Here is a 26,451-nt window from a genome sequence, read left to right as displayed (position 1 = left end):
ATTAAAATCCGGTCTTGAACTTGTGCTTGGACGATGGATTTAGTTTTAGTTGGTCGCCGTGCCATCTGATCCACCTCCAAACTGAGTGGATCTATTGCTGGGAAGGGTTAATCAACATAAGGATTCAATTCGCCTCAACGATTCTATCTGCTTCCATGTCAATGGCGAGGGAAATGTTCAAAAAAAGTGCAATTCGTGTACGACTTATTTACTATTGAATATAATGAACCACACTACACTTTTCAAATAAAGACTATTTGAAAGTTCCCTTCAGCGAGCCTTTCAGGTGGCGATTAATATAAGCTAAATATAAAACAAATCCACAGCTCCTGAAACAAGAATCATGCATTTCCTACGTAAATGATAAACATTATCAATAACATTGTTATTGTACATAGCTGATTTTCAAAACTATCTGTTTCAAATGCGAGTGAAAGAGACAGCTTATAAAACTATGGGCGTTATTGTTTATGATTTCACCCAAACGTCATGGATGATAGCTCTAAATTGGTAATGAAGGTTCTCTTATTCGGCTTGTGTATCAACAGAGCTGATTAGCTTTATATCTAAGCGTTTTATACCGATATACGGCTTCTTCTGCTGCTTGAGGCTTATACTGCCAATAAGCATTCGAAAAACATATATAGAGCTTATTGGCACTGAAAAGCTGTTATATGATATGAATAGAGATGTCGTAAAATCTCGATTAATCGATTAGTAACTAATCGATTACTCTCGATTCTTATCGATTATTGAATCGATTAGTCGTTGGGTAGTAATCGATTAAAAATTAATCGATTATCACAACGATGAATCGATTAATCGAAGTAATCGCTTAATTTGCGACATCCTTATGATGTCGTAAAATCCCGATTAATCGATTAGTAACTAATCGATTACTGTTGATTCTTCTCGATTATTGAATCGATCAGTCGTTGGGTAATAATCGATTCAAAATTAATCGATTATCACAACGATTAATCGATTAATCGAAATAATCGATTAATTTGCGACATCTCTAGATATGAATACGGCTTATTAAAGTGCTTAATGGTTTCCTGGGTTTGCACAGTAAAATATTTTTATTTTAAAATTTTTCATTACGCGTGAAACGATTCAGGACGGAATGTCATAAGTATAAATATAAACAAAACATTCCAAATTTCACAATAGCTGCCTTTGATCATTTGCCAGGGAAATATTCATTGAAGGCGCTTTGAATTATCCTGTATTCCAAATTTTTCTTGCAATGCGTAATAGCAGATTGTGTTGAAATAATAATCGAAGATATGAAATGAAAGCATGAGTTATTTGAATTTGAATGTGATTTGAATTGCTAAATCTAAGCAATCGGCGCCCATTAGAACACGAATATAAGCTCGATTGACAGAACGATACGAAGAAAAAAATATTCGACGATTTCCCGACATTCGCTCGGCCACGACACCCGCCTGAACTTTTTTTTTCATGAATTCTCCTAGAAATTTCTGCCAAAACTTCAGAATTTCGTCCAAGAATCCCAAACGGAATTTTTTTTCTGAAAATTATATGGGAAATTCCCCCGCTAAAACCAGCCGGAAGATGCCTAGAATTTTTTTTACCAGGTAATCTCTTCCCGATATCAATGGTCCAATGCACCGAATGAACACAATGACGTTTGAGACGGGCGCTGTTTACTAAAAATGAACACTTGCATGAACTCGATGAATGAAAAAGTATTCATTCTTAGAAAACAGCGCCCGTCTCAAACGTCAATGATGAGCTCGGTGCATTGGACCATAGAATTTCGAGAAGTAAATGAAGTGAAGTCGAAATCTGTCAGCAAGCGCTGGACTGGAATCCGCAGGACATCGCAGCAATGGTAGATCTAAGGGCTCGTTTTCCCACGACAATTTTTGCATTAATTAATTATTAATCTGCTTCATTCCAATTGTAGGTAGGTTGCTGTCAAATGATTTCGATTTATAGAGTTATTCGGAAATGAGGATAAGTGCTGCATAATTGTAAGTATACTAGCCATAAGTATAATAGACTAACGCAAAATGAACTCCCCCAAGAAATTATGACGTTTGAGCGGGTCGCATAATGAACGCAAAATGAACTTTTGTTCGAGAAGACGACCCGCTCAAATGTCAAAATCCTTCGGGTGAGTGAATTTCATGAACTCCTGCACAGGTCTATAGCCATTCGAACCAAGATGAATACACCACTAGGTGTTCCAATCTGCCAAATTCACGATTCAGCCATCTTGGATTTTAGTATGGGAGAGCCAGCCGGTTTGTTTATGTTTTGCACCGAAAATGAATTTTTCACCCCCGCCTTCTTCTCGTCCATAAATTGGTCAGATTGAAACACCTAGCTGTGTATTCATCTTGATTCGAACTTTGCTGAAAATATGTATTTCCAACAGGAAATATCATTCACGATAAGCGATTTACTGAACCTTGCAGTTTGAATGCTCTTTGGAAAAAAATGTGCCATCGGTGTAATTTAAATTATTTCCATCGGTGCGCCGATTCATTTTTGACGGCAGCGGCGGCGTGTGAAAGTCAACGGCAACCTGACCTCCTGAACAAATGAATTATTGGCAGTGGTTGATTTTCTACCCGCCGCTGCCACATCCAGGCGCTATCGTATATGCGCAAATAGCCAGCATGAGTTAATCTAATGCGGGTTTTCTCAATATTAGGAACTTTTCATGAAAAACTATTTGGTACCGGTTATGTAGGAAGGTGTCCGCTACTACGCCTACCAAATATTTTTTCGATGAAGGTGCTTAATTTTGAGAAATCGAACCTTAGATGCCTTTCGCCATGCTGAATTCTGAAAGTCAACTCCTAGTGTCCCGCTGTAAGCACTCTCAAAGCAGGCGATTCATTCGTAGCAAATTTCAACGTTTTACGTCTCACAGATCCCAAAATATCTAACCCAATGAGTATTTCCATATAAACTAGCGCCGTCTAGCGGATTAGTTCCGACATAATATGAACTGTGACAGTATGGTTTTGACCTTGTAACCGTTCAAGAAAACACTCTGAAGAAGTGCGACAAACGCAGTGGCTTAAGCGCCACCCTCGTTACCGAGAGACCACTGGTCGTGTTAAAGATTGCACCTCCAGAATAAATTTATAGAATACGGCAACTTTCTCAATCTTACTTATTTCAAAATATTTAACCCAACGAGTATTCTTTCGAGGCATGGTCGTTCGTTTAAGTAAAACCTATCACGGTCGGAGGCAAGGTCGGAGGAGTGTTAAATAGAGAAATTCCAGTACTGGTTTAGAAGAATTTTCAGTTGAAATTCAATAGAATTTCTTGAAAGAATTTAAAATAATTTCTCATGGAAATTCAAACAAATTTCTCTAAAAAGTTCAAATGACTCTTCAGTGGAACATTAAGAGAATTCAAAACAACTTGCCGTTGAAATTTGGAACAATTATCCGAAAAAGTCAACTCCGCAGTAATTAAAAAAGTAGTAATTCCGAGGAATTCCTTATAGAATTACCCGTAAAAAAAAAGCAAAATTTCCATTAAAATTTCAAAAAAAAATCGTGGAAATATTAAAAAAAAAATCGTGTAAAAAATCCAAACAGGTTTTGAGATTCCGGAAAATGCAGGAAAAAATTCCGTTGGTAATTGAAAAGAATTAAAAAAAAAATCCGAAAAAAATTCCAAATGTTTAATTTATGATGAGATATTTTAATATAATAAACCTATAAAGGATTACATCTGTAGATAACCAAGCTCGCTCTAACACTCTGAATTGACGTGACACTCATGAAGGTTAATAACAGTTAAAATAATAGCATTTAATCAGTTTATTTATCAAAAACTAAGTCTTCATTATCTCCCATGCCCAAAAACTATAGATTGTTTCTTGCGTCTACGTACGATATCATAGATAACAAATCAACTCATTGACAGGCAACCGACAACGGCTAAATGGATAATAATGTAGAACAATTTGTTTGCATATTCCGGTAATCTTTCCCATGCGTACTGATGTCACGAGCCGGTATGACGTCGAGTCCTTCAAGCTGGCATCCTACCGTTGCGATTGATTTCCCACCCGATCGCAGCAAAAATTTTACAAGTTTGCTCCATTTTAAGAAAAACGATTTGTTGAGACGCCACAGCAGTAGGAAACATAATACCGAATTGGAAAATCTGGAATGTCTTGGGGGCTGGATTTGGTAGAAAAAGAAAAACAATGTTGCGCATGACTCCGAGTGGTACCGTGGAAGCGTCAGGTAAAGCGACATCAAATCATATAAATCAAACGCTTCCCGCGACAACGGTTTCATTTTAGTTGCAGATACCATGCGGTCATAGTTGATAGCGAATAATGTGGTTAGCTTTATATTTGAGTATTGTGCATAGTTGTGTATCGGCGTTACATGGATTTGAATATGGTGATAACGGTATGACATTTTTTTTTGTGAAAATTTCTGAATGCTTTAAAAAGCTTAAAATATTCTTCGTGAAAGTGAATATGCATGGTCGTCAAAGGTATTCGAACTGAGATCTAACAGCAAAACCAGTCCACATTAAATTTAAATTCATGGAGTTTTAATGTTTAGTGTATCGAATGTGTGTAAGTGTCAAAGTTTTTTTATTGGCGCAATCGATTCTTTTACTTATGTAGAACCTACTTGCAAAAAAAAAAACATTTTTAAGTCTCTTCTTCTTCTTATTGGCATTACATCTTCCACTGGGACATTGCCGCCTCACAGCTTAGCTTCAAGCCTCTACCCATTTTTAATATTAAAAACAATTAAGGAATCGTCACATCATGGAAATATCGAGACGGGTTTAGCACCGTCCAAACATTGAGCGGCTTGGATAAAGTTTTTTCGGTGTGAACAATTGATTATTCTCCCAACAAATGATGCAATTCGCGGTTCTTTCACATGGTCCATGTACCGTGAGTATTCCATATGCACCCCACCATAGATAGCACTCAGTAATTTTCTTTCGAAGACTCCAAGGGCGTGTTGGTCCTCCACAAGCATTGTCCAGGTTTTGTGTCCGTAGAGGACTGTCGGTCTAGTAAGCGTTTTGTAGATAGTCAGCTACCAAACTAACATTTTAAGTTTTATTCTGAATTAGGAATAGTTTTGGAGCCCTCCTTAGCCATGCGGTATTAAGATGCACGGCTACAAAGCAAGGCCATGCTGAGGATGGCTGGGTTCGATTCCCGGTGCCGGTCTAGTCAATTTTCGGTTTGGAAATTGTCTCGACTTCCCTGGGCATACAAGTATCATCGTGTTAGCCTCATGATATACCAATGTAGAAATGGTAAATTGGCTAAGAAACCTCGCAGTTAATAACTGTGGAAGTGCTGAATGAACACTAAGCTATGAGGCGGAAATGTCCCAGTGGGGGATGTAATGTCAATAAGAAGAAGAAAAAGGAATGGTTTTCAAGATCAAATAATAAGATCGTGGTTCTCCTATCCGGAGTTATTACGATGGGTCACTGGGGCAGATGCAGTAAATTTGACCACAACTTCCTTTTTTGGCAATATAAGTCCAAGAGAATGAAACTTTATTTTCGTCCCTATTTATACCATTCCGGTAGATTTGTGTATAGGGATTATATCAGAACCAAAAATCATGGTGGCACCTGTTCCAGAAATGATGATGATGATGATACTACCATCTATTGTAGCAAGGCACCTGCCGATAGCACTGGCCATATCTGACAAACGATTTGATCATGATTATACTATTGTATATATTTCATCAAACTCCTGTATGAAGGGCCAAAACTGGGTGGGGTGGTTCCATAAGCAAAGACGCTTATGCGAATCCACGGGATGAATAGAGAATTTCCTTCCAGAAGAAAGTTCGTACATACTCTAATACATTCTAGCCCTCGTTTTTCAGATTGACCCAATAGATGGGGAGAAGAGCCCGCCCTTTATCCACGAGATGTTAACAATAGGAAGTTGGCGATTCCACTCTTCTTATCCAAATCGCTTCAATCGGGTGCCCTGATGGTTTCATATAATGGTTTCATAATCAATATCAAGTATAAATTGTTTAAAAGATATTTTGGAATTAGCTCACCAAATTTCCTTTGGATGAATATCCTGAGGGTATATTTCATTATGAACTAATATCTTGATTGAGGAACCAGATATTCGAAGTCGTTCGAAGGTAAAAAATCTTGAATCCTGACTTCCGGAAACGCAGTACCCTTTTCCGTTCAGCTGTGCTATCACCAAGTCTTCTTAAAATGCTGAAACTTCATCGAATCTTTTCTCAAGCGCTTGTTCCACTATTACAGTTCCAAAAGCTTGACCAGTTCCTCATATTCCAAGACAGGTGGGAGGGGGTGATTTAGCATTACAGAATTTTTACTGCCCCAGAGAAAATTTGTAAGGGCCATGGCGGGTATCTTCACCTTCAACACGTGTCAGTTCTCTAGTCTTAGTTAGCTTCAAATTCGTGACGTAGCTTCCGTATTTGTCCAAAGGTATTAAAAGGTCTCCAGTATTAATCGCGATTCCAGTTTTGCTTGTAATTAGGCTCAATTTTCTTTGTCGTTTCGGTCGTTGTAACGCCAAGTCCCTCTTCTGACAGGATCAAACGGAGTGCCCGGGCGAAACATCACCTTTGAAAGCTGTAACTTCGATCCTTGTAGTCGGTTCACCAGGGGTCACTTAGGGCTTTCATCCACATTCATCATCAGCCGTATCGGAGAACTATAAAGTGTTTGCTAGCCGCGAAAAATGTCTCAGCAGCGAAAAAAAAAATGCTGTCAAAAACACGTTTGTCCATAAGCCTCGGCTACTACGATCTCTCATGGTGGCACCTGTTCCAGAAATGGCCAAAAACACGTTTCTTTGTACACGGCGTGTGTATGGGGGACCTTTATGACAAAAAAATGAGCATCGCCAAAACCTTCACTACGTGAAAATATAGCTCTTAAGCTTTCATTTCGTGACTATTTGAAAAAAATCTACCGAGGGGTCTCGAACAACTTTTTTTTTCTCCCTGGAACGGATCTTTGTAGTTGGAAGACCAACGATTATTATTTATCGCGTCCCATTAAAAATGAGATTCCTGGATTTTTTTATTCCAATAATCGTATATAAACTCAGGGGTACCGAAATTACCAAGTTATAGTCTAAATTAATAGTTTGTTGGAGCTCAAGCGTCAAAGTGCATGACGAAGCCGAACTCGATATATTTATGTTATCCCCTGCAAACAGCTAAGAAAGCCTTGGATGGAGATTATGCTCTGCATCGTCATCTTATGCACATATACACCCAATTCTTTCCCAAATATATACCAAAATTGAAACTTTGGTGGTAAATTTGATGGTAAAAAAATGGTAACTTGGATTAGAAATCTCGCAGTTAATAACTGTGGAAGTGCTGATTGAACACTCAACTGTGAGGCGGCAATGTCTTAGTGGGGAATGTAATGCCAAAACGAAGAAGGAGAAGTAATGTAGATACACATAATTCACTTTTTACACTTTTTTTTCTGTCGTATTTTTTATTGTGTAACTTCAATTTATCACTAAAAACTATCCAACATGCTCATAGAAATCCTTAATACCTCATTCAAATAGAAATCAGATTTCAATTGATATACGGTAAACAGATGAGCGCAAAAATGAGTCATGCTAAGTGCACAATAAAGGCAAAAATGGAAGTAAATATCTAGCTTTTAGTTTTAAATAAAATCTCTTCTGATTTCAACAAAAAGTGACATGGGTATAAACAAAACTTAAAAATATGTACTGTATTTTGTCCTAGAGATCATATCGCTGCGATGCATAGTTGATAAGAACGAGTGATTCATCCAGACAAGCAAATTCATTTTACTACAAATGTTGTGGCAAACATGCAACTTTCTATGATATTGCACTGCGTGAGCTTGGAGAAATACTCATTCGAAACGATTATTTTCACTCGAAATTCATTACCAATTTAAAAATTAGTCCACTTTTCATTGTGTTGTCGCATTATTGCTATTTTGCTTTTGGCAATCACTTTCAATAACGTTCAATTATTTGGTCAAGCCGAATACCACCAACATAAAACGCAAACACAAAACCTGGACGATCAGAACCAGGGTAGTTTTAGAAGTTTTTGGAGAAGAGTTTGAATTTTTAGACACAAAAATCGTGCTGAAGGGATGACTCTAATAAAATCTAAATTGCCTAAGAGTTCAGAAAAGTTAACCAGTAAACGAAAATCAATCTCCTGCCCTATGCATCAAATGCATCTTCTTCTAAAAAGACACTTATTTTCATGACTCTTGGTACAACCACCAGACTTTGAAGTAATCGATGAGCTTTACTTTTATTCATCTATCTAGTGGAAAAAATCTAGCTCAACAATGATCAGAAGCGTAATTTAGAAAAGCTTTACTAATTATTAAGCCCCGTTAATATTTATAAAAACTCCATAGAATAAAATGTATTCCTTACTTTCAAAATCAAAAATATCTTTATAAAACCATCCCACATAGAAATGCCGAGGAAATGTCCAACCTAAACATTTCCTAGACCGAACCGGGAATACAACTCAGCCACCTGCAGCATGGTCTTGGCATGCTTATCTCGGTAGGTTCAAATAGTTTTATATTATCTTGGAAATGTTATAAAAAATCATTAGGTTTTCAGAAATCGTTATGTCTTGAATGTCGGAATCCTGCAGTTTTTTGAGCTCAAACAATCAATTTGAAATTTCTCAATTATCTGGAATAATTTCTACGAATTTCGCTAATTTTCATTTAAATCTAAAAAGTATAAAATTGAAACTAAACAAACACTGTTAAAAATATTAGTGGGTTCAACCCTTGCGAAGCAGTATGTTTGCTAGCCAAATGTTGAACTTAATAATTTTGGCTCCGTCATGCTTTTCCATATTTGAGCCTTTTAAATTAGGTTCAAAACAAAAGAACATGAAGAATATTCATTCCTTGCATTTAATTCATGAAAAATAGTAAAAAAAATAAATGACGAGTCAACTCGTGAGGGACTCGTGACTGGCAGCTGGTATTAGATTAGAAAGCAGGTTCCATTTGGAAAGGAAAAAAAAGTTGTTCGGGACCCCCCGGTAGATTTTTTTAAAATACCCAGGAAATGAAAGATAAGAAGCTATATTTTCACGTAGTTGAAATTTTAGCCATGCTCATTTTTTTGTGATAATATTGTTCTACTGAACACGCCGTGAGTAACCCTATGGGAACCGACCCCAAAATGGTTAGTTCCATATTTGCGCTCCATACTAGCAATATGGGTTTCAAACTTCAGGATTTTGCAAGACAAAAAGGAATATGACATCCGGATATGATTCTGGGGACATTGAACACCCTGGGGTCAGTTCCGAGGCCCTTGAGGAAGCATCAAATCTGCCATTTTTTATATATCACAAACTATGACAATATGGGTATCAAACTATAGCATTTTGCAAAACAAGTAGAATTATGACAATATTTTTTATTCATTCAAGACTAATAAGGCCAAAGTGGCATGTGCAGTACATAAGAGTCTTCTCCATTCGGCTCGGTCCATGGCTACACGTTGCCAACCACGCAGTCTACGGAGGGTCCGCAAGTCATCTTCCACCTGATCGATCCACCTTGCCTGCTGCGCACCTCGCCTTCTAATGCGGATCGTTGTCAAGAGCCATTTTCACCGGGTTATTGTCCGACAATATGGCTACGTGCTCGGCCCACCGCACTCGTCCGACGAAAACTCCCAGTGCGCGTTGGTCCTCCAAGAGCATCGTCCAGCTCTCGTGCCCGTAGAGAACTACTCGTCTAATAAGCGTTTTGTAGATAGTCAGTTTGGTGCGGTGGCGAGCTCTATTCGATCGGAGCGTTTTGCGGAGTCCAAAGTACGTACGATTTCCAGCCACCGTGTGATATATAACGTGTGATATGTGCCATCACAAATATTGCCCTCCGCTCGCTTTCAAATCGACTTCTATAAAAAACATTCTTCATGTCTGCTGTATCCTAACGGAACTATCAATTCTATACTTTCGCCTCTAATTCATTCATGAACATGTACGTCTAAGTTTGGTGTGGTCTTAGTGTGGCCAATATCCCCAGATACATATTTGGATGTCACAATCCCACTTGTTTTGCAAAACGCTGATGCTTGATACCTGCTCTAGTTTGTAGTATTTTGAAAATGTCCTTTTTTGATGCCTCCGGAATCTCTCCGAAGGGCCATGGAACTGCCTTCATGTTAGCCAATATCCCTAGAATCATATCCGGATGGCATTGTCTTGCAAAATGATGTTTGATCATATTGCCATAGTTTGTGACATTTCGAAAATTGCCAATTTTGATGTCTCCAGAAGCTCCCAGCAACAAAAACACCTTAATGGCGATGTGGCAGACGAAGATGGCGGTATGGTGATGGACCTGGGAAAACGCGCGCAGGACATAATTTTACCGGCTCCGGATCTCCAGGAAATCCAGGAGGAGATTGACCTGCTGAAGAACAACAAAGCCCCTGGGGTTGACCAACTACCAGGAGAGCTATTTAAACACGGTGGTGAGGCACTGGCTAGAGCGCTGCACTGGGTCATTACCAAGATTTGGGAGGAGGAAGTTTTGCCGCAGGAGTGAATGGAAGGTGTCGTGTGTCCCATCTACAAAAAGGGCGATAAGCTAGATTGTAGCAACTACCGCGCAATCACATTGCTGAACGCCGCCTACAAGGTACTCTGTGAATACAACGTGCCCACACATCATCTATTCATCGACTTCAAAGCCACATATGATACAATCGATCGGGACCAGCTATGGCAGCTAACGCACGAACACGGTTTTCCGGATAAACTGACACGGTTGATCAAAGCGACGATGGATCGGGTGATGTGCGTAGTTCGAGTTTCAGGGACATTCTCGAGTCCCTTCGAAACCCGCAGAGGGTTACGGCAAGGTGATGGTCTTTCGTGTCTGCTATTCAACATCGCTTTGGAAGGGCAATACGAAAGTAATACGAAGAGCAGGGATTAACACGAGTGGTACAATTTTCAATAAGTCCGTCCAGCTATTTGGCTTCGCCGACGACATGGATATTATGGCACGTAACTTTGAGAAGATGGAGGAAGCCTACATCAGACTGAAGAGGGAAGCTCAGCGGATCGGACTAGTCGAAGACAAAGTACATGATAGGAAGAGGTTTAAGAGAAGACAATGTGAGCCACCCACCGCGAGTTTGCATCCGTGGTGACGAAATCGAGGTGGTAGAAGAATTTGTGTACTTGGGCTCACTGGTGACTGCCGAAAATGACACCAGCAGAGAAATTCGGAGACGCATAGTGGCTGGAAATCGTACGTACTTTGGACTCCGCAAGACGCTCCGATCGAATAGAGTTCGCCGCCGTACCGAACTGACAATCTACAAAACGCTCATTAGACCGGTAGTCCTCTACGGACACGAGACCTGGACGATGCTCGTGGAGGACCAACGCGCACTTGGAGTTTTCGAAAGGAAAATGCTGCGTACCATCTATGGTGGGGTGCAGATGGCGGACGGTACGTGGAGGGGGCGAATGAACCACGAGTTGCATCAGCTGTTGGGAGAACCATCCATCGTTCACACCGCGAAAATCGGACGACTGCGGTGGGCCGGGCACGTAGCCAGAATGTCGGATAGTAACCCGGTGAAAATGGTTCTCGACAACGATCCGACGGGCACAAGAAGGCGAGGTGCGCAGCGGGCAAGGTGGATCGATCAGGTGGAAGATGACTTGCAGACCCTCCGTAGACTGCGTGGTTGGCGACGTGTAGCCATGGACCGAGCCGAATGGAGAAGACTCTTATATATCGCACAGGCCACTTCGGCCTTAGTCTAAATAAATAAAATAATAGAAGCTCCCAGCAAACATTGGAAGCTAAAAATAGGCTTATTACATTAAAATATGCAACTTTAGCTAAATATCCAGCTTATTCAGCTAAAATTGTTTGTTGGGTCACCCAGGGCATCGGAACTAGAATCATATCCGGATGGCATAATCCTACTTGTCTTGCAAAGTGCTGAAGTTTCATACACATATTGTCATAGTTGATGACATTTCGAAAATGACCGATTTTGATGCATCCGGAGGCTTCCTTGAGGTTTTCGGAACTGACCCCAGGGTGGGCACCCAAGTAACCAAAAGTTTTTTTTAAGAGTACGTTTTTTGTTTAAGCAGCTCAGTGAAACTGATTAAGCGAAAAACGTACTCTTAAAGAAACTTTTGGTTACTTGGGCAATGTCCCCAGAATTTATTTATTTTTTTAACTTATTTTATTTGCTAATTATCCTGCCTTGGGGAACACCAGCTCTTACAGGTAATCTATCAGATTTAGATTTCTGATAGTTTACCTGCAGTGAGCGATCTGATAAATAATTTTGGATCAGTTTAATAATGTACAGAGAAAAATTAAAATTCATCAATTTTACAATCAAACCTTCATGCCAAACACTGTCAAAGTGTTGGGAAATGTACAGTAAAACACTGTGATTATGCGAATGTTTACATTTTATCCGGTCAAATTTCATGCACCGCACAAACCGAAACAGTTTTCCAAAAAAATGTACGCCTCATTGTGACATTTTTTTTTTGCCGATAAGGCAAACTGTTTGTTTACTGCTGCGTGAGAGTCGAGCTGTCGGTGCGGTCAGCATTTGCACGAGATTTCTTGTTTCGGTTCGTGCGCAGCGCAAACAGAACAGAATCGGGTTTTATTGCCTGTGGCGCAAAGCCTAGAAAGAATGCTAGCCGTTGGTACTAATTAATTAGTTCTAGTGTTGGTTCTAGTCTCTAAAATGAGCAAGGAGTAATGAAATAATCATTTACTACTAAAAACGGTCATACATCTTGAAATGAGCGTACAGAAACGTTAATTGTGGGGAGAGAAAATAATAAAATCATGTGCTGACTGTCGTCTGCTTGGTCGTGGCTGCTGCTGCGGCTGCCGTGGTTTTGTTTTTATTTTACTGCGTGGCAGAATGAATGATAAAAAGAAATGTCAACCGTTCCCATCCCTGAGTCAAATGCTTTCTCTAGAGGAGCAACTCCAGTCGAATATCCTTCATATTTGTTGAGCCGAATTAAATTCGTAATCCTTAATAACTGATGGGTAAATTGCTCATCAGCAAAAATAGAATTGTCATTAATATGAACCATCATTCTATTCAAAATTATCTTTTCAAACAGTTTGCTTATTGAAGAAAGCAAACTGATTGGACGATGACTAGGAGCCTCAGCTGGATTTTTGTCCGGTTTTAAAATTGGAACAACTTTGGCGTTCTCCATTTATCTGGGAAGTATGCCAATTGAAAACATTTGTTAAATAAATTAATCAAAAAAGACAAAGAGCTCTCATGAAGTTTTTTTATAAGTACCGTCCACGGGGTGTCATTGGGCAAAATGTGGTATGTTCCAAGTAAATGTTACAAAGCTCTAGTAGTTAACATTGGATTCAAGTTTTAATTAGTTTGGTACAAGCTAGAATAATAAATTTACTACTGTGTTGGGAAAAAATGTTGAATGAAGGAAATTCTTCAAAGTTATATGCTGTTCAAAATTGGCCCATTCTCACCGGTTTCTCTGTTCTGTAAAGCTGATTTTCAACTTATAACTTTGAGAATGAGGTTTGAATTATATAGAAGAAATCGTACAAGATCCAAGTAAGTTGTTGAATCTTATTTGACACGTTCACTTGTTGTGAAAAACGGAATTTATTTAACAAAAGTAGGTACGTATTTTCAAGGAATTTTTTTTTCTCTGGTCTGCAAAGTTCAATTTTGCACTTTGAGAATTAGGTTTTAATATCGTAGAATAGGCCTTGCATGATGCATGCGGTTTGTTGGATTTCATTTGGCACGTTCGTTTGTTGTTAAAAACGGAATTCAATTCACTAAAGTACGTATTTTCATAGAAATTTGGTTTCTCTCCTCTGCAAAGCTGAATTTCGACTCCTCACTTTAAGAATAAAGTTTGAATTTTGTAGAATGGGCCTTATAGAATGTATGTGGGTTGCTGGATTTCATTTGGCACGTTCGTTTGTTGTTAAAAACGGAATTCAATTCACTGAAGTACGTACTTTCATAGAAATTTGGTTTCTTTTCTCTGCAAAGCTGAATTTCGGCTCCTCACTTTTAGAATAAAGTTTGAATTTTGTAGAATGGGCCTTGTAGAATGTATGTGGGTTGTTGGATTTCTTTTGGCATGTTCATTTGTAGTGAAAAACGGAATTCAATTCACTGAAGTACGTATTTTCATAGAAATTTGGTTTCTTTTCTCTGCAAAGCTGAATTTCGGCTCCTCACTTTAAGAATAAAGTTTGAATTTTGTAGAATGTATGTGGGTTGCTGGATTTCATTTGGCACGTTCGTTTGTTGTTAAAAACGGAATTCAATTCACTGAAGTACGTATTTTCATAGAAATTTGGTTTCTTTTCTCTGCAAAGCTGAATTTCGGCTCCTCACTTTTAGAATAAAGTTTGAATTTTGTAGAATGGGCCTTGTAGAATGTATGTGGGTTGTTGGATTTCTTTTGGCACGTTCATTTGTAGTGAAAAACGGAATTCAATTCACTGAAGTACGTATTTTCATAGAAATTTGGTTTCTTTTCTCTGCAAAGCTGAATTTCGGCTCCTCACTTTTAGAATAAAGTTTGAATTTTGTAGAATGGGCCTTGTAGAATGTATGTGGGTTGCTGGATTTCATTTGGCACGTTCGTTTGTTGTTAAAAACGGAATTCAATTCACTAAAGTACGTATTTTCATAGAAATTTGGTTTCTCTCCTCTGCAAAGCTGAATTTCGGCTCCTCACTTTTAGAATAAAGTTTGAATTTTGTAGAATGGGCCTTGTAAAATGTATGTGGGTTGTTGGATTTCTTTCGGCACGTTCATTTGTAGTGAAAAACGGAATTCAATTCACTGAAGTACGTATTTTCATAGAAATTTGATTTCTTTTCTCTGCAAAGCTGAATTTCGGCACCTCACTTTTAGAATAAAGTTTGAATTTTGTAGAATGGGCCTTGTAAAATGTATGTGGGTTAATGAAATTCTTTTGGCACGTTCATTTGTAGTGAAAACGGAATTTAATTTACAAAAGTTCGTATTTTCATAGAAATTTGGTTTCTTCGGCTCCTCACTCCAACTATATTTCTATGAACATACGCACTTTTGTGAATTAAATTTCGATTTTCACAACAAACGAACGTGCCAAATGAAATCCAACAACCCACATCCATTGTACAAGGCCTATTCCACAAAATTCAATCTTTATTCCAAAAGTGAGGAGCCAAAATTCAGCTTTGCAGAGGGGAGAAACCAAATTTCTATGAAAATACGTACCTTTGTGAATTAAATTTCGTTTTTCACAACAAATGAACGTGCCAAATGAAATCCAACATCCCACATCCATTCTACAAGGCCCATTCTACAAAATTCAAACTTTATTTTCAAAGTGAGGAGTCGAAATTCAGCTTTGCAGAGGAGAGAAACTAAATTTCTATGAAATTACGTACTTTTGTGAATTAAATTCCGATTTTAACAACAAACGAAGGTGTCAAATAAAATCCAACAACCCACATCCATTCTACAAGGCCCGTTCTACAAAATTCAAACTTTATTCTAAAAGTGAGGAGCCGAAATTCAGCTTTGCAGAGGGGAGAAACCAAATTTCTATGAAAATACGTACCTTTGTGAATTAAATTACGTTTTTCACAACAAATGAACGAGCCAAATGAAATCCAACAACCCACATACATTCTACAAGGCCCATTCTACAAAATTTAACCTTTATTCTAAAAGTGAGGAGCTGAAATACAGCTTTGCAGAGGAGAGAAACCAAATTTCTATGAAATTACGTACTTTTGTGAATTAAATTCCGTTTTTAAAGACAAATTAACGTGCCAAATGAAATCCAACAACCCACATACATTCCACAAGGCCAATTCTACAAAATTAAACCTTTATTCTAAAAGTGAGGAGCCGAAATTCAGCTTTGCAGAGGAGAGAAACCAAATTTCTATGAAAATACGTACTTTTGTGAATTATAATGCGTTTATCTCAAAAACTGGACGTGTTACAGAAAATCTGAATACGTACCTGAATTCAGCGTAAAAAATCTATTGAGTACATTGAAAATGGTTGAAGGGAGCGAAAAAAAGTTCAATTTTGTTGAATAGTGTAATTTAACATTCAAATTCCAAGCATTATGGACGAGCACAATTAGTTCTTGTAATTTGTTTTGTGATTTCCTAGACGTGGATTTTAATATAATTTCGAAACGTTTAAAGTTTTCATCAAAATTTGTAACAGTTTCTGAGATATTAGGAGTGGAAACATTTTTCGTTTTTGACCCCTAGGCCCAATGTCACCCCGAACGACGGTATGTAGAAAATACCATCATCACCCGATGCTTTCATATTTTTAAATTTTCTAGTAATAGATCTCACTTCATCCAAATTAGTTCCCAACGAAGGGTCAAAAACATTCTCTTGATTGAGGATGTCTTCGAAGCTCCGTGTAACCTGATCCTTAATTGGACTAGCGAGACCTAGACTAAAATTATGGTCACTCTCGAACTGATGAGCAAGTTTTTGAGCCTTTTCGCCCTTTGTTAATTAAATTGTATTTCCCTCTTTAAGCGCTGGAATTGGCTTTTGAGGTTTTTTTAAGAACTTTCGTTAAATTCAGGGTTTCGAACTGGGTAAAACTTCGAGACATTATTCTCAAAGTTGGTATTTCTCAAAATAGCGAAACGTTTTGCCTTTCTCGTACAACTAAGTTGTACCGAAAGGCTATCATTTCACTCCGAAAACGAACATGTTATAGAAGCCTCTGAGACCCATAGTATTATATACCAATCGACTCAGCTCGACGAGCTGAGAACATGTCTGTCTGTCCGTGTGTATGTGTGTGTGTATGTGTATTAGAGTGGGGCGCAGTTGTATGGAAAAACGCAAACTTTGTCCGATCAAGTGAGATCAAGGTTTTTCTGAATCGTTTTGGGACCCCAATCAACTGTGCAAAATACGGGCTCGATTGGTTGCAACCTCGCATGCCGCATCGCGTTTTAAATTTACATGGAGATTAGTATGGGAAAACGTACTTTTTTTTTCATTTTTGCACTTAGCGGCTTCAATTTATCATCAATCACGTGACTCAATATGTTAGCATATAGTTTGGAAGATGTCGAAAGACTCTGCTGAAGAAGGTACATAGCTGGAAGCTCTACAAAAAATGTTATTACGTTTTGAAAATTGATTGCTCAAACCATATGCAAGAAATCAATGTTTCTGCCAGCACTACCGGACAACCTATGGTTATCGAAAGGCAAAACCCATCTTCCTTCTTATCGGATTTTTTTCTTTGTGAAATAATTCCGGATAGCTCCCATTAGCTCTAAAGCCCAATTATTTTATTTATTTTGAAATAACACTCAGTTAAATTATTCGTCTACGTAGTACAGCAGTGCTGGCAGAATAAACGATTTCTTGCATATGGTTTGAACACTCAATGTTACAATCGTTATAACTTTTTTCGTGGACGTTTCAGCAACGTGCCTTCTTCAGCAAAGTTTTTCGACATCCTTTGGGTTATACTTTAACGCAATGTGCTACTTGGTTTACGATAAACTGAAACCTCTAGTAATAGAAATGCAAAAATATACGTTTTCCCATACTAATTTCCATACAAACTTCAAACGCGATGCGGAAAGCGAGGGAGCAACCGATCGGTCGCAAATTATGCACAGTTGTTCAGGACCCAGAATGGCTTCGAAAAACCATTGATTTGAAAAAATGACCATGACGCCCCACTCTAATGTGTATGTGTATGTGTGTGCACAAAAGCTATAAAAAACATTAGACAACTTTTCGTATAGTAATCCTTAACCGATTTTCTCGCAACAAGTTACATTCGACAGGGGACAAAGCCTTGTTGATCACTATTGAATTTTATAACGATCGGACATTGCGTTTAAAAGTTATGACGAAAATGGTATATCGGACCATATAAACTCCATATAAGGTTGGTGTCTTAACTAAATGCGAGAAAGGCAACACCAACGCTAGGTGGATTAATCTGGGTTTTTTAATTTCATTTTGCAAATCTCGCCAAATAACTTTCAACGCGGGATCGCGAGTTCTTTGGTATTGCCTTCTTCTCACATTTTTAAGACGGATCAGTAGCTGAAGATGGTCGTCAATAATAATGGAGTTGAATTTAAATTTACATTTAGGAATTGCAATGCCTCTGGCTTCGACAATTAAATTTGAGATACGAGAGAATTATCAATATCACTTTTGGTATCGACATCGAGAGGAATGTCAACATCAAAATTCCTTTCAATATACGTTTTATATAAATCCCAATCAGCTCTATGATAATTAAAAGTAGAGCTGATTGGATTATAAATGGCTTCTTGTGAGATTTCAAATGTTGATTTGTTGCGAGTTAGAATTTGAAGATCAGCTCTCAACAAATTCCTTTGCTGCCCATTGCACTGAAAAGGCAAGTAGGCAGCAATAAAAGAGAATTGTCCAAAATTTGTTTCAACAGAAACTCCCAAGGTTTCGAAAACATTGGTTTCAAACGAAGAATATAATTTATGTTAATGTCAATGGCGACCCCACCACAGGCGCTGTCAAGACGATCATTTCGGTAAATAAAATAATTTGGATCTCTTTTGATGAAGAGTCCAGGTTTTAAATACGTTTCAGTTATAATGGCAATGTGCACATTATGAACTGCAAGGAAGTTGAATAATTCATCTTCTTTACCCTTTAAGAGCGGGCACTCCAATTTAAAATTTTCAAAAAATTAATTGGGCCCAATCAAACGAAGTCCAATAACATTTTTTTTTTGAGTAAATTTGATACCAACCTGAACAGCTTCAGTTTTGGTATTTGCTTTGAACATTGTCCCTGCAGGATTACCACCGCTTATCGGAATTTAACTTCCGCAAACGGGTCCAACGAAAAACGAAGGCACGGGTCCAAGCAAAGATCGTAACGGGATCAGTGGGTACAAAAAGCACTGTTGAAATTAAAATAGCTTCGGATAGTATTAAAAACTTCCTTCAGCAAAGAGAGAAAGAACCGCACAGCATGAAAGCACGATGCGGTCTGATCGCTGAATAAACTAATATTATGCTTTCGCGCCTGACCCAATCTTAGATTTCTGTTTTCAAATTTTGAAGTATGTATCAAATAAATAATATTGAGAATTGAGTGTATCGGTCTATTGGAGAATAGGGTTTCTGGAAGGTTCGTCTTGCTGTGGGGTTGAAACCTGCTAGCTGGGCAACTCGATCCGCAATTCATAGCAGACGATTGAATCTTCTGGTGTTAAAGCTCGATATTTTAGAGACCACAACAAGATCATCTTTCAAGTTTGGACTCCGCAAGAAAGAATTCGCCGCCGTTTCAAACTGATTATCTACAAAACCCAAATTAATAACAGATTTGTGTGTTCCACCCCCTTCACACACCTAACGGAAAAGAAAGGGAACACCAACGAAAGGCCTCTTTTCAAGAGGCTTTGAAGGCTTCCTTCAAGAGGCTCGGATTGTTTTCAAAAGGATTGAGGCTGAGTAGTGTCCTTTCAAAGTCTCCTCATAAGATTCCATTCGAGAGGCTAGGAAGCCTCCTTTCAAGAAGCTCGGAAGCCTGCTTTCAAGAGGCTCGGAAGCCTCCTTTCAAGAGGCTCGGAAGCCTCATTTCAAGAGGCTCAGAAGCCTCATTTCAAGAGGCTCGGAAGCCTCCTTTCAAGAGGCTCGGAAGCCTCCTTTCAAGAGGCTCGGAAGCCTCCTTTCAAGAGGCTCAGAGCCTCCTTTCAAGAGCTCAGGAAGCCTCCTTTCAAGAGGCTCAGAAGCCTCCTTTCAAGAAGGCTCAGAAGCCTCCTTTCAAGAGGCTCAGAAGCCTCCTTTCAAGAGGCTCAGAAGCCTCCTTTCAAGAGGCTCAGGAAGCCTCCTTTCAAGAGGCTCAGAAGCCTCCTTTCAAGAGGCTCAGAAGCCTCCTTTCAAGAGAGCTCAGAAGCCTCCTTTCAAGAGGCTCAGGAAGCCTCCTTTCAAGAGGCTCAGAGCCTCCTTTCAAGAGGCTCAGAAGCCTCCTTTCAAGAGGCTCAGGCCTCCTTTCAAGAGGCCTCGGAAGCCTCCTTTCAAGAGGCTCAGAGCCTCCTTTCAAGAGGCTCAGAAGCCTCCTTTCAAGAGGCCTGGAAGCCTCCTTTCAAGGCTCAAGCCTCCTTTCAAGAGGCTCAGGAAGCCTCCTTTCAAGAGGCTCAGGCCTCCTTTCAAGAGGCTCGGCCTCCTTCAAGAGGCTCAGGGCCTCCTTTCAAGAGGCTCAGGCCTCCTTTCAAGAGGCTCAGCCTCCTTTCAAGAGGCTCAGGCCTCCTTTCAAGAGGCTCAGGCCTCCTTTCAAGAGGCTCAGAAGCCTCCTTTCAAGAGGCTCAGAAGCCTCCCTTTCAAGAGGCTCAGGCCTCCTTTCAAGAGGCTCAGGAAGCCTCCTTTCAAGAGGGCTCAGAAGCCTCCTTTCAAGAGGCTTGAAGCCTCCTTTCAAGAGGCTTGGAAGCCTCCTTTCAAGAGGCTTGGAAGCCTCCTTTCAAGAGGCTCAGAAGCCTCCTTTCAAGAGGCTCAGAAGCCTACTTTCAAGAGGCTCCTCGGAAGCCTCCTTTCAAGAGGCTCAGAAGCCTCCTTCAAGAGGCTCAGGCCTCCTTTCAAGAGGCTCAGAGCCTCCTTTCAAGAGGCTCAGGAAGCCTCCTTTCAGAGGCTCAGAAGCCTCCTTTCAAGAGGCTCAGAGCCTCCTTTCAAGGCCTCCTTTCAAGAGGCAGCCTCCTTTCAAGAGGCTCTGGAAGCCTCCTTTCAAGAGGCCCTCAGAAGCCTCCTTTCAAGAGGCTCTGGAAGCCTCCTTCAAGAGGCTCAGGCCTCCTTTCAAGAGGCTCCAGCCTCCTTTCAAGAGGCTGGAAGCCTCCTTTCAAGAGGCTCAGGAAGCCTCCTTTCAAGAGGCTCAGGAAGCCTCCTTTCAAGAGGCTCCAGAGCCTCCTTTCAAGAGGCTCTGGAAGCCTCTTTCAAGAGGCGGGCCTCCTTCAAGAGGCGCTGGAAGCCTCCCTTGAGGCGCAGCTTCCTGAGGTGCAAATCGTAGCCTCCTGTTCCAATGTTAGAACGGCTCACAACAGCGAATGTTCGCCTAGGGGCGGCTGATCATCCTGAAAGAGGCTTCCAGAGCCTCTTGAAAGGAGGCTTCCAGAGCCTCTTGAAAGGAGGCTTCGAGCCTCTTGAAAGGAGGCTTCCAGAGCCTCTTGAAAGGAGGCTTTCAGCGCCTCTGAAAGGAGGCTTCCAGCCTCTTGAAAGGAGGCTTCCAGAGCCTCTGAAAGGAGGCTTCAGCGCTCTTGAAAGGAGGCTTCCAGAGCCTCTTGAAAGGAGGCTCTGAGCCTCTTGAAAGGAGGCTTCCAGAGCCTCTTGAAAGGAGGCTTCCAGAGCCTTGAAAGGAGGCTTCCTGAGCCTCTTGAAAGGAGGCTTCTGAGCTGCTTGAAAGGAGGCTTTGAGCCTCTTGAAAGGAGGCTTCTGAGCCTCTTGAAAGGAGGTTTCCTTGAAAGGAGGCTCTGAGCTGCTTGAAAGGAGGCTTCTGAGCCTCTTGAAAGGAGGCTTGGAGTTGCTTGAAAGGAGGCTTCCTGAGCCTCTTGAAAGGAGGCCTGGAGCTCTTGAAAGGAGGCTTCCTGGAGCCGCTTGAAAGGAGGCTCTGAGCTCTTGAAAGGAGGCTCTGAGCTCTTGAAAGGAGGCTCTGAGCTCTGAAAGGAGGCTTCCTCTTGAAAGGAGGCTTCTGAGCCTCTTGAAAGGAGGCTTCCGAGCCTCTTGAAAGGAGGCTTCTGAGCCTCTTGAAAGGAGGCTTGAGCCTCTTGAAAGGAGGCTTGAGCCTCTTGAAAGGAGGCCTGAGCTCTTGAAAGGAGGGCCTTGAAAGGAGGCTCTGAGCCTCTTGAGCCTCTTGAAAGGAGGCTCTGAGCCTCTTGAAAGGAGGCTTCTGAGCCTCTTGAAAGGAGGCCTGAGCCTCTGAAAGGAGGCTTCCGAGCTCTTGAAAGGAGGCTTCCAGGCTTGAAGGAGCCTGAGCTCTTGAAAGGAGGCTCTGAGCCTCTTGAAAGGAGGCTTCCTGAGCCTCTTGAAAGGAGGCCTGAGCCTCTTGAATGAGGCTTGAGCCTCTTGAAATGAGGCTTCCGAGCCTCTTGAAAGGAGGTTGAGCCTCTGAAAGGAGGCCTGAGCCTCTTGAAAGCAGGCTTCCGAGCTTCTTGAAAGGAGGCTTCCGAGCCTCTCGAATGGAATCTTATGAGGAGACTTTGAAAGGACACTACTCAGCCTCAAGCCTCTTGAAAACAATCCGAACCTCTTGAAGGGAGCCTTCAAAGCCTCTTGAAAGGAGGCCTTTCGTTGGTGTTCCCTTTCTTTTCCGTTTGGTGTGTGAAGGGGATGGAACACACAAATCTGTTATTAATTTGGGTTTTGTAGATAATCAGTTTGAAACGGCGGCGAATTCTTTCTTGCGGAGTCCAAACTTGAAAGATGATCTTGTTGTGGTCTCTAAAATATCGAGCTTTAACACCAGAAGATTCAATCGTCTGCTATGAATTGCGGATCGAGTTGCCCAGCTAGCAGGTTTCAACCCCACAGCAAGACGAACCTTCCAGAAACCCTATTCTCCAATAGACCGATACACTCAATTCTTAATATTATTTATTTGATACATACTTCAAAATTTGAAAACAGAAATCTAAAATCGGAAGCCTCCTTTCAAGAGGCTCGGAAGCCTCCTTTCAAGAGGCTCGGAAGCCTCCTTTCAAGAGGCTCCAGGCCTCCTTTCAAGAGGCTCAGGAAGCCTCCCTTTCAAGAGGCTCAGGAAGCCTCCTTTCAAGAGGCTCAGGCCTCCTTTCAAGAGGCTCAGGAAGCCTCCTTTCAAGCGGCTCAGAAGCCTCCTTTCAAGAGGCTCAGGCCTCCTTACAAGAGGCTCTGGAAGCCTCCTTTCAAGAGGCTCTGGAAGCCTCCTTTCAAGAGGCTCTGGAAGCCTCCTTTCAAGAGGCTCTGGAAGCCTCCTTTCAAGAGGCTCTGGAAGCCTCCTTTCAAGAGGCTCTGGAAGCCTCCTTTCAAGAGGCGCTGGAAGCCTCCTTTCAAGAGGCGCTGGAAGCCTCCTTTCAAGAGGCGCTGGAAGCCTCCTTTCAAGAGGCTCTGGAAGCCTCCTTTCAAGAGGCTCTGGAAGCCTCCTTTCAAGAGGCTCTGGAAGCCTATTTTCAGGATGATCAGCCGCCCCTAACATGGCAAACATTCGCTGTTGTGAGCCGTTCCTAACATGGAGAACAGACGCTCAGTACGATTTGCACCTCCGGAGGGAAGCAAACAACCCATACGACCATAGTTCCCACTGGGGTTGGTTACCCGATCTTCCCTAAGGTTACTCGTATCCTGGCCAGCGCCACGAGGAGGTAGGGATAGGAGTTGCTGGGTAAGAGGTTAAGCACCGCGAGATGGGGTCTGTTTTATTCCTTCAGGTACGCGAAGTACCAATGGTACGCTTTACCCAGCATTAGCCAACCTCATGTTGAGATTGAATAAGGGTAGCCGATTAGCTCCGAAAACCAAAAAGGAAATATCCATTTACTAAGTAACGCAAAAGTTGGCCCTTTAAAACCCCCGTCCCCCCAATGTCACTCTTCGGTCAATCCCCTCTCCCCCTCTGAGCGTTACGTAATTTATGAATGCTCCCAAAGTCCACTACGTCATAACTCCGGATAGCGCAGTAAGGACTTAATACTGTGAATAGTGCCATGGTACTTCATAGGCTCCGGTGGCAGTTAGGTCTCTATCAGACCCCCTAACCATTCCTTCATAGGCACGGTAAGCATAAGTGAATAAGGGATCACCTGTAAATTAATTAGCTACGCCCTAATGAGTGCTTAGTTAGTTAGTTAGATTATTTATAAATTAACATGGTGCCATGATTTTAACACGTTTATTCCCATTGCTCATTAATTATGATAATAAATAATCATTTTTATCCAATTATTAGAAATATTTATTTCTAGTACATAATACATACGGCAATACATATTATTATTAATTACATTTTAGTAACTGACCCCGCCGTAAAATGGTATGAGCAACTGAACGTGGAATTAAAACAACTGAACCATGAGGCAGCGTTGTACGCCTGGGAATCGAGGTACGATTGATTACATTCCTATTTGGAAGTACGCATTCTCCGTCTATCAATCCAACGGTTGTGGTGCCCCAGGATGTCCGCTCTAGGATTTGTTTTTATTTATTCATTTTTCAGCACTTTACCCACACAGTTGGTAACGATGGAGAAAATAATCCATCTGACTAGGCGGAAAGCCCACTGGGAGCGAACTATGTGCAAGCGCGGGCAACCGTACAGAGATTTCAACGCCAGTCTGGATAGAGCATTCCATCTTCTGTGTCGATCGCCGCAGTATAACGACGACGAGATAAGGTACCGTATGAGAATTTAATTCAATTCCTTCGAATAATTTATTAAATATTTCAGTGATATGGCTAAACTTTTGGGATACTTACAAGGATTATATACAGAAACAAAAATATGCATTGATGACATCTCCAAAGTCTGCGAAGAAAATGGTTTGCTTTGGGAACGAACATATTTTCAATACCCGGACTTCACAATGCAACAGCAAAGTAAACCATTGTCGTCTAAAGAAAGCAGAGGAGAAATTTGCATGCACGGTGAACCAGAAATGGAACAAATTATGGCAAAAGGTACATAATGCATTGAAACTAATGAAAACCCAATTATTAATCTTTCCCTTCCTAGAGACTTTGTTTCTCAATGTGTCTAAAAATTGCTCGATTGGACAAAATAGTTTACACAGTTGGGCATGGCAGTCATGGAGATTAGCCGTGGGACCTCCTTCGAAGCAATTTTACCGACAGTTGATGGATCACATGAACACCGGCGCTCGTAGGATGGGTCTGGCGGACATTGGAGAGTCGTGGCGAGCGGAGTTGGAAACACCGAATCTGAAGGAACTGGTCAACCGACTGTGGCTGCAGGTGAAGCCTCTCTATCGGAAGCTACATGCCGTTGCTAGATATTTCCTGAAACGGAAGTACCCTGAAGTGGAGAACTTTAATCCTGCAGGATTAATTCCGGCGCATATTTTGGGAGACATGTGGAGCCAGAATTGGGAGTCGTTAACTGGCTCTATATATCCGCATCAGGTCGACATTGAAGAGAGCTTCATGCGGAAGAATTGGACAGGAGAACAGTTAACCAAACGCGCGGAGGACTTCTATTCGTCGATGGGACTGCCAATGATGACCAAAACTTTCTGGGAGAAGAGTATTTTTGAACAAGGGAAAAACGTTACGAAGTGCCATGGAACTGCTGCGAATATGTACGATAACGGAGATTTCAGGTGAGGTTTTATACCGCTTGCTGTTTAATGTTTATCTGGTAGATAACTGATAAGTTTTTCACCGTTTCAGGATGATTGTTTGCGCTGGAAATTCAATGAACGATTTTTACGTTATAATGCACGAGATGGGACATATCATGTACTACATGCTGGCTTCCGTTCAACCAACAATATTTCAGGTATTTTAAATAATAAATATGTGCTTGCTTAAAATTCAAATTGCTACATGATTTATTCTTTATTCACAGGATGGCACCAACTCTGCCTTCCAGGAAAGTATTGGAGATACAATTTATTTGTCAGCTATGAACCCCCTTCATCTTGTCAGGATCAACCTCCTAAACTCATCATACCTGTCCCCGGAAAGTGATCAACAGCTAAATTCATTCGACTATGTGCTGCTGCTCAAAATTGCTCTCGTTAAAATCTCATCTCTGCCATTTTCGTACATCATGGATCGCTATCGATGGGCTTTATTCGACGGCTCGATTGACTTCGATGCGGATGCCAACAATTATTTTTGGCATCTATTGGAAAACGAACAAGGGATCAAACCGCCCTCCAAGATAGATCGGAGCATGTTCTTCGATGCTGCCGCAAAGTACCATTTACCGGACAATACGCCCTATGTACGATACTTCCTGGCAAATTTTTTGAGTTTTCAAATTTTGGAAGGACTTTGTCGGAAGTCGATATTCGGCAGAGCGGATTCACCAAACGATCTTCCCGTACCACTGCATCGGTGTGATTTGTATGGTTCGAAGCGAGCTGGGAGGTTGTTAGAAAAAGCTTTGGGTTTAGGTGGCTCTCAGCATTGGACAGTAGTGTTGAAAAAATTAACCGGAAGCGAGAAAATATCGGCGGACGCGATGTACAGGTACTTTGATCCGCTGATAAAGCTACTTGATAATCTAATAAAGAAGTTAGATATTCCTGTTGGATGGTAGTAAAAAAAATACTTATGAATATTTTTATGTAAGTTTATTTGTAGAAATACATCAATGTAGTTGCTGCTCTCTTTAATGTGTAAA

At 40.8% G+C, this 26,451-nt stretch overlaps 1 protein-coding gene across 4 annotated transcripts; it reads left to right on the top strand.

The window, feature by feature from the left end:
* Positions 1-1,800: 1,800 nt before the first annotated feature.
* LOC134219876 (angiotensin-converting enzyme-like) lies at positions 1,801-26,451 on the top strand. Of its 4 annotated transcripts, none has more exons than XM_062698768.1 (8): positions 1,801-1,861; positions 1,941-2,003; positions 24,096-24,186; positions 24,301-24,477; positions 24,532-24,761; positions 24,817-25,420; positions 25,491-25,599; positions 25,669-26,451. In XM_062698768.1, the coding sequence occupies exons 4-8, from the start codon at positions 24,326-24,328 to the stop codon at positions 26,365-26,367; spliced, it is 1,794 nt and encodes a 597-aa protein (XP_062554752.1). In that variant the 5' UTR covers positions 1,801-1,861; positions 1,941-2,003; positions 24,096-24,186; positions 24,301-24,325; the 3' UTR covers positions 26,368-26,451. The 4 variants fall into 4 exon arrangements, with proteins under 4 accessions (XP_062554752.1, XP_062554751.1, XP_062554749.1 ...); XM_062698767.1 differs by having other exon boundaries at positions 1,802-1,861; positions 1,937-2,003; XM_062698765.1 differs by lacking the exons at positions 1,801-1,861; positions 1,941-2,003 and adding an exon at positions 4,320-4,421.

The sequence above is a fragment of the Armigeres subalbatus genome, chromosome 3, assembly GCF_024139115.2.
Source record: "Armigeres subalbatus isolate Guangzhou_Male chromosome 3, GZ_Asu_2, whole genome shotgun sequence".
NCBI lineage: Eukaryota > Metazoa > Arthropoda > Insecta > Diptera > Culicidae > Armigeres > Armigeres subalbatus.
Note: the sequence above shows the minus strand (reverse complement) of the source record. Positions and strands in the feature narration are given on the sequence as shown.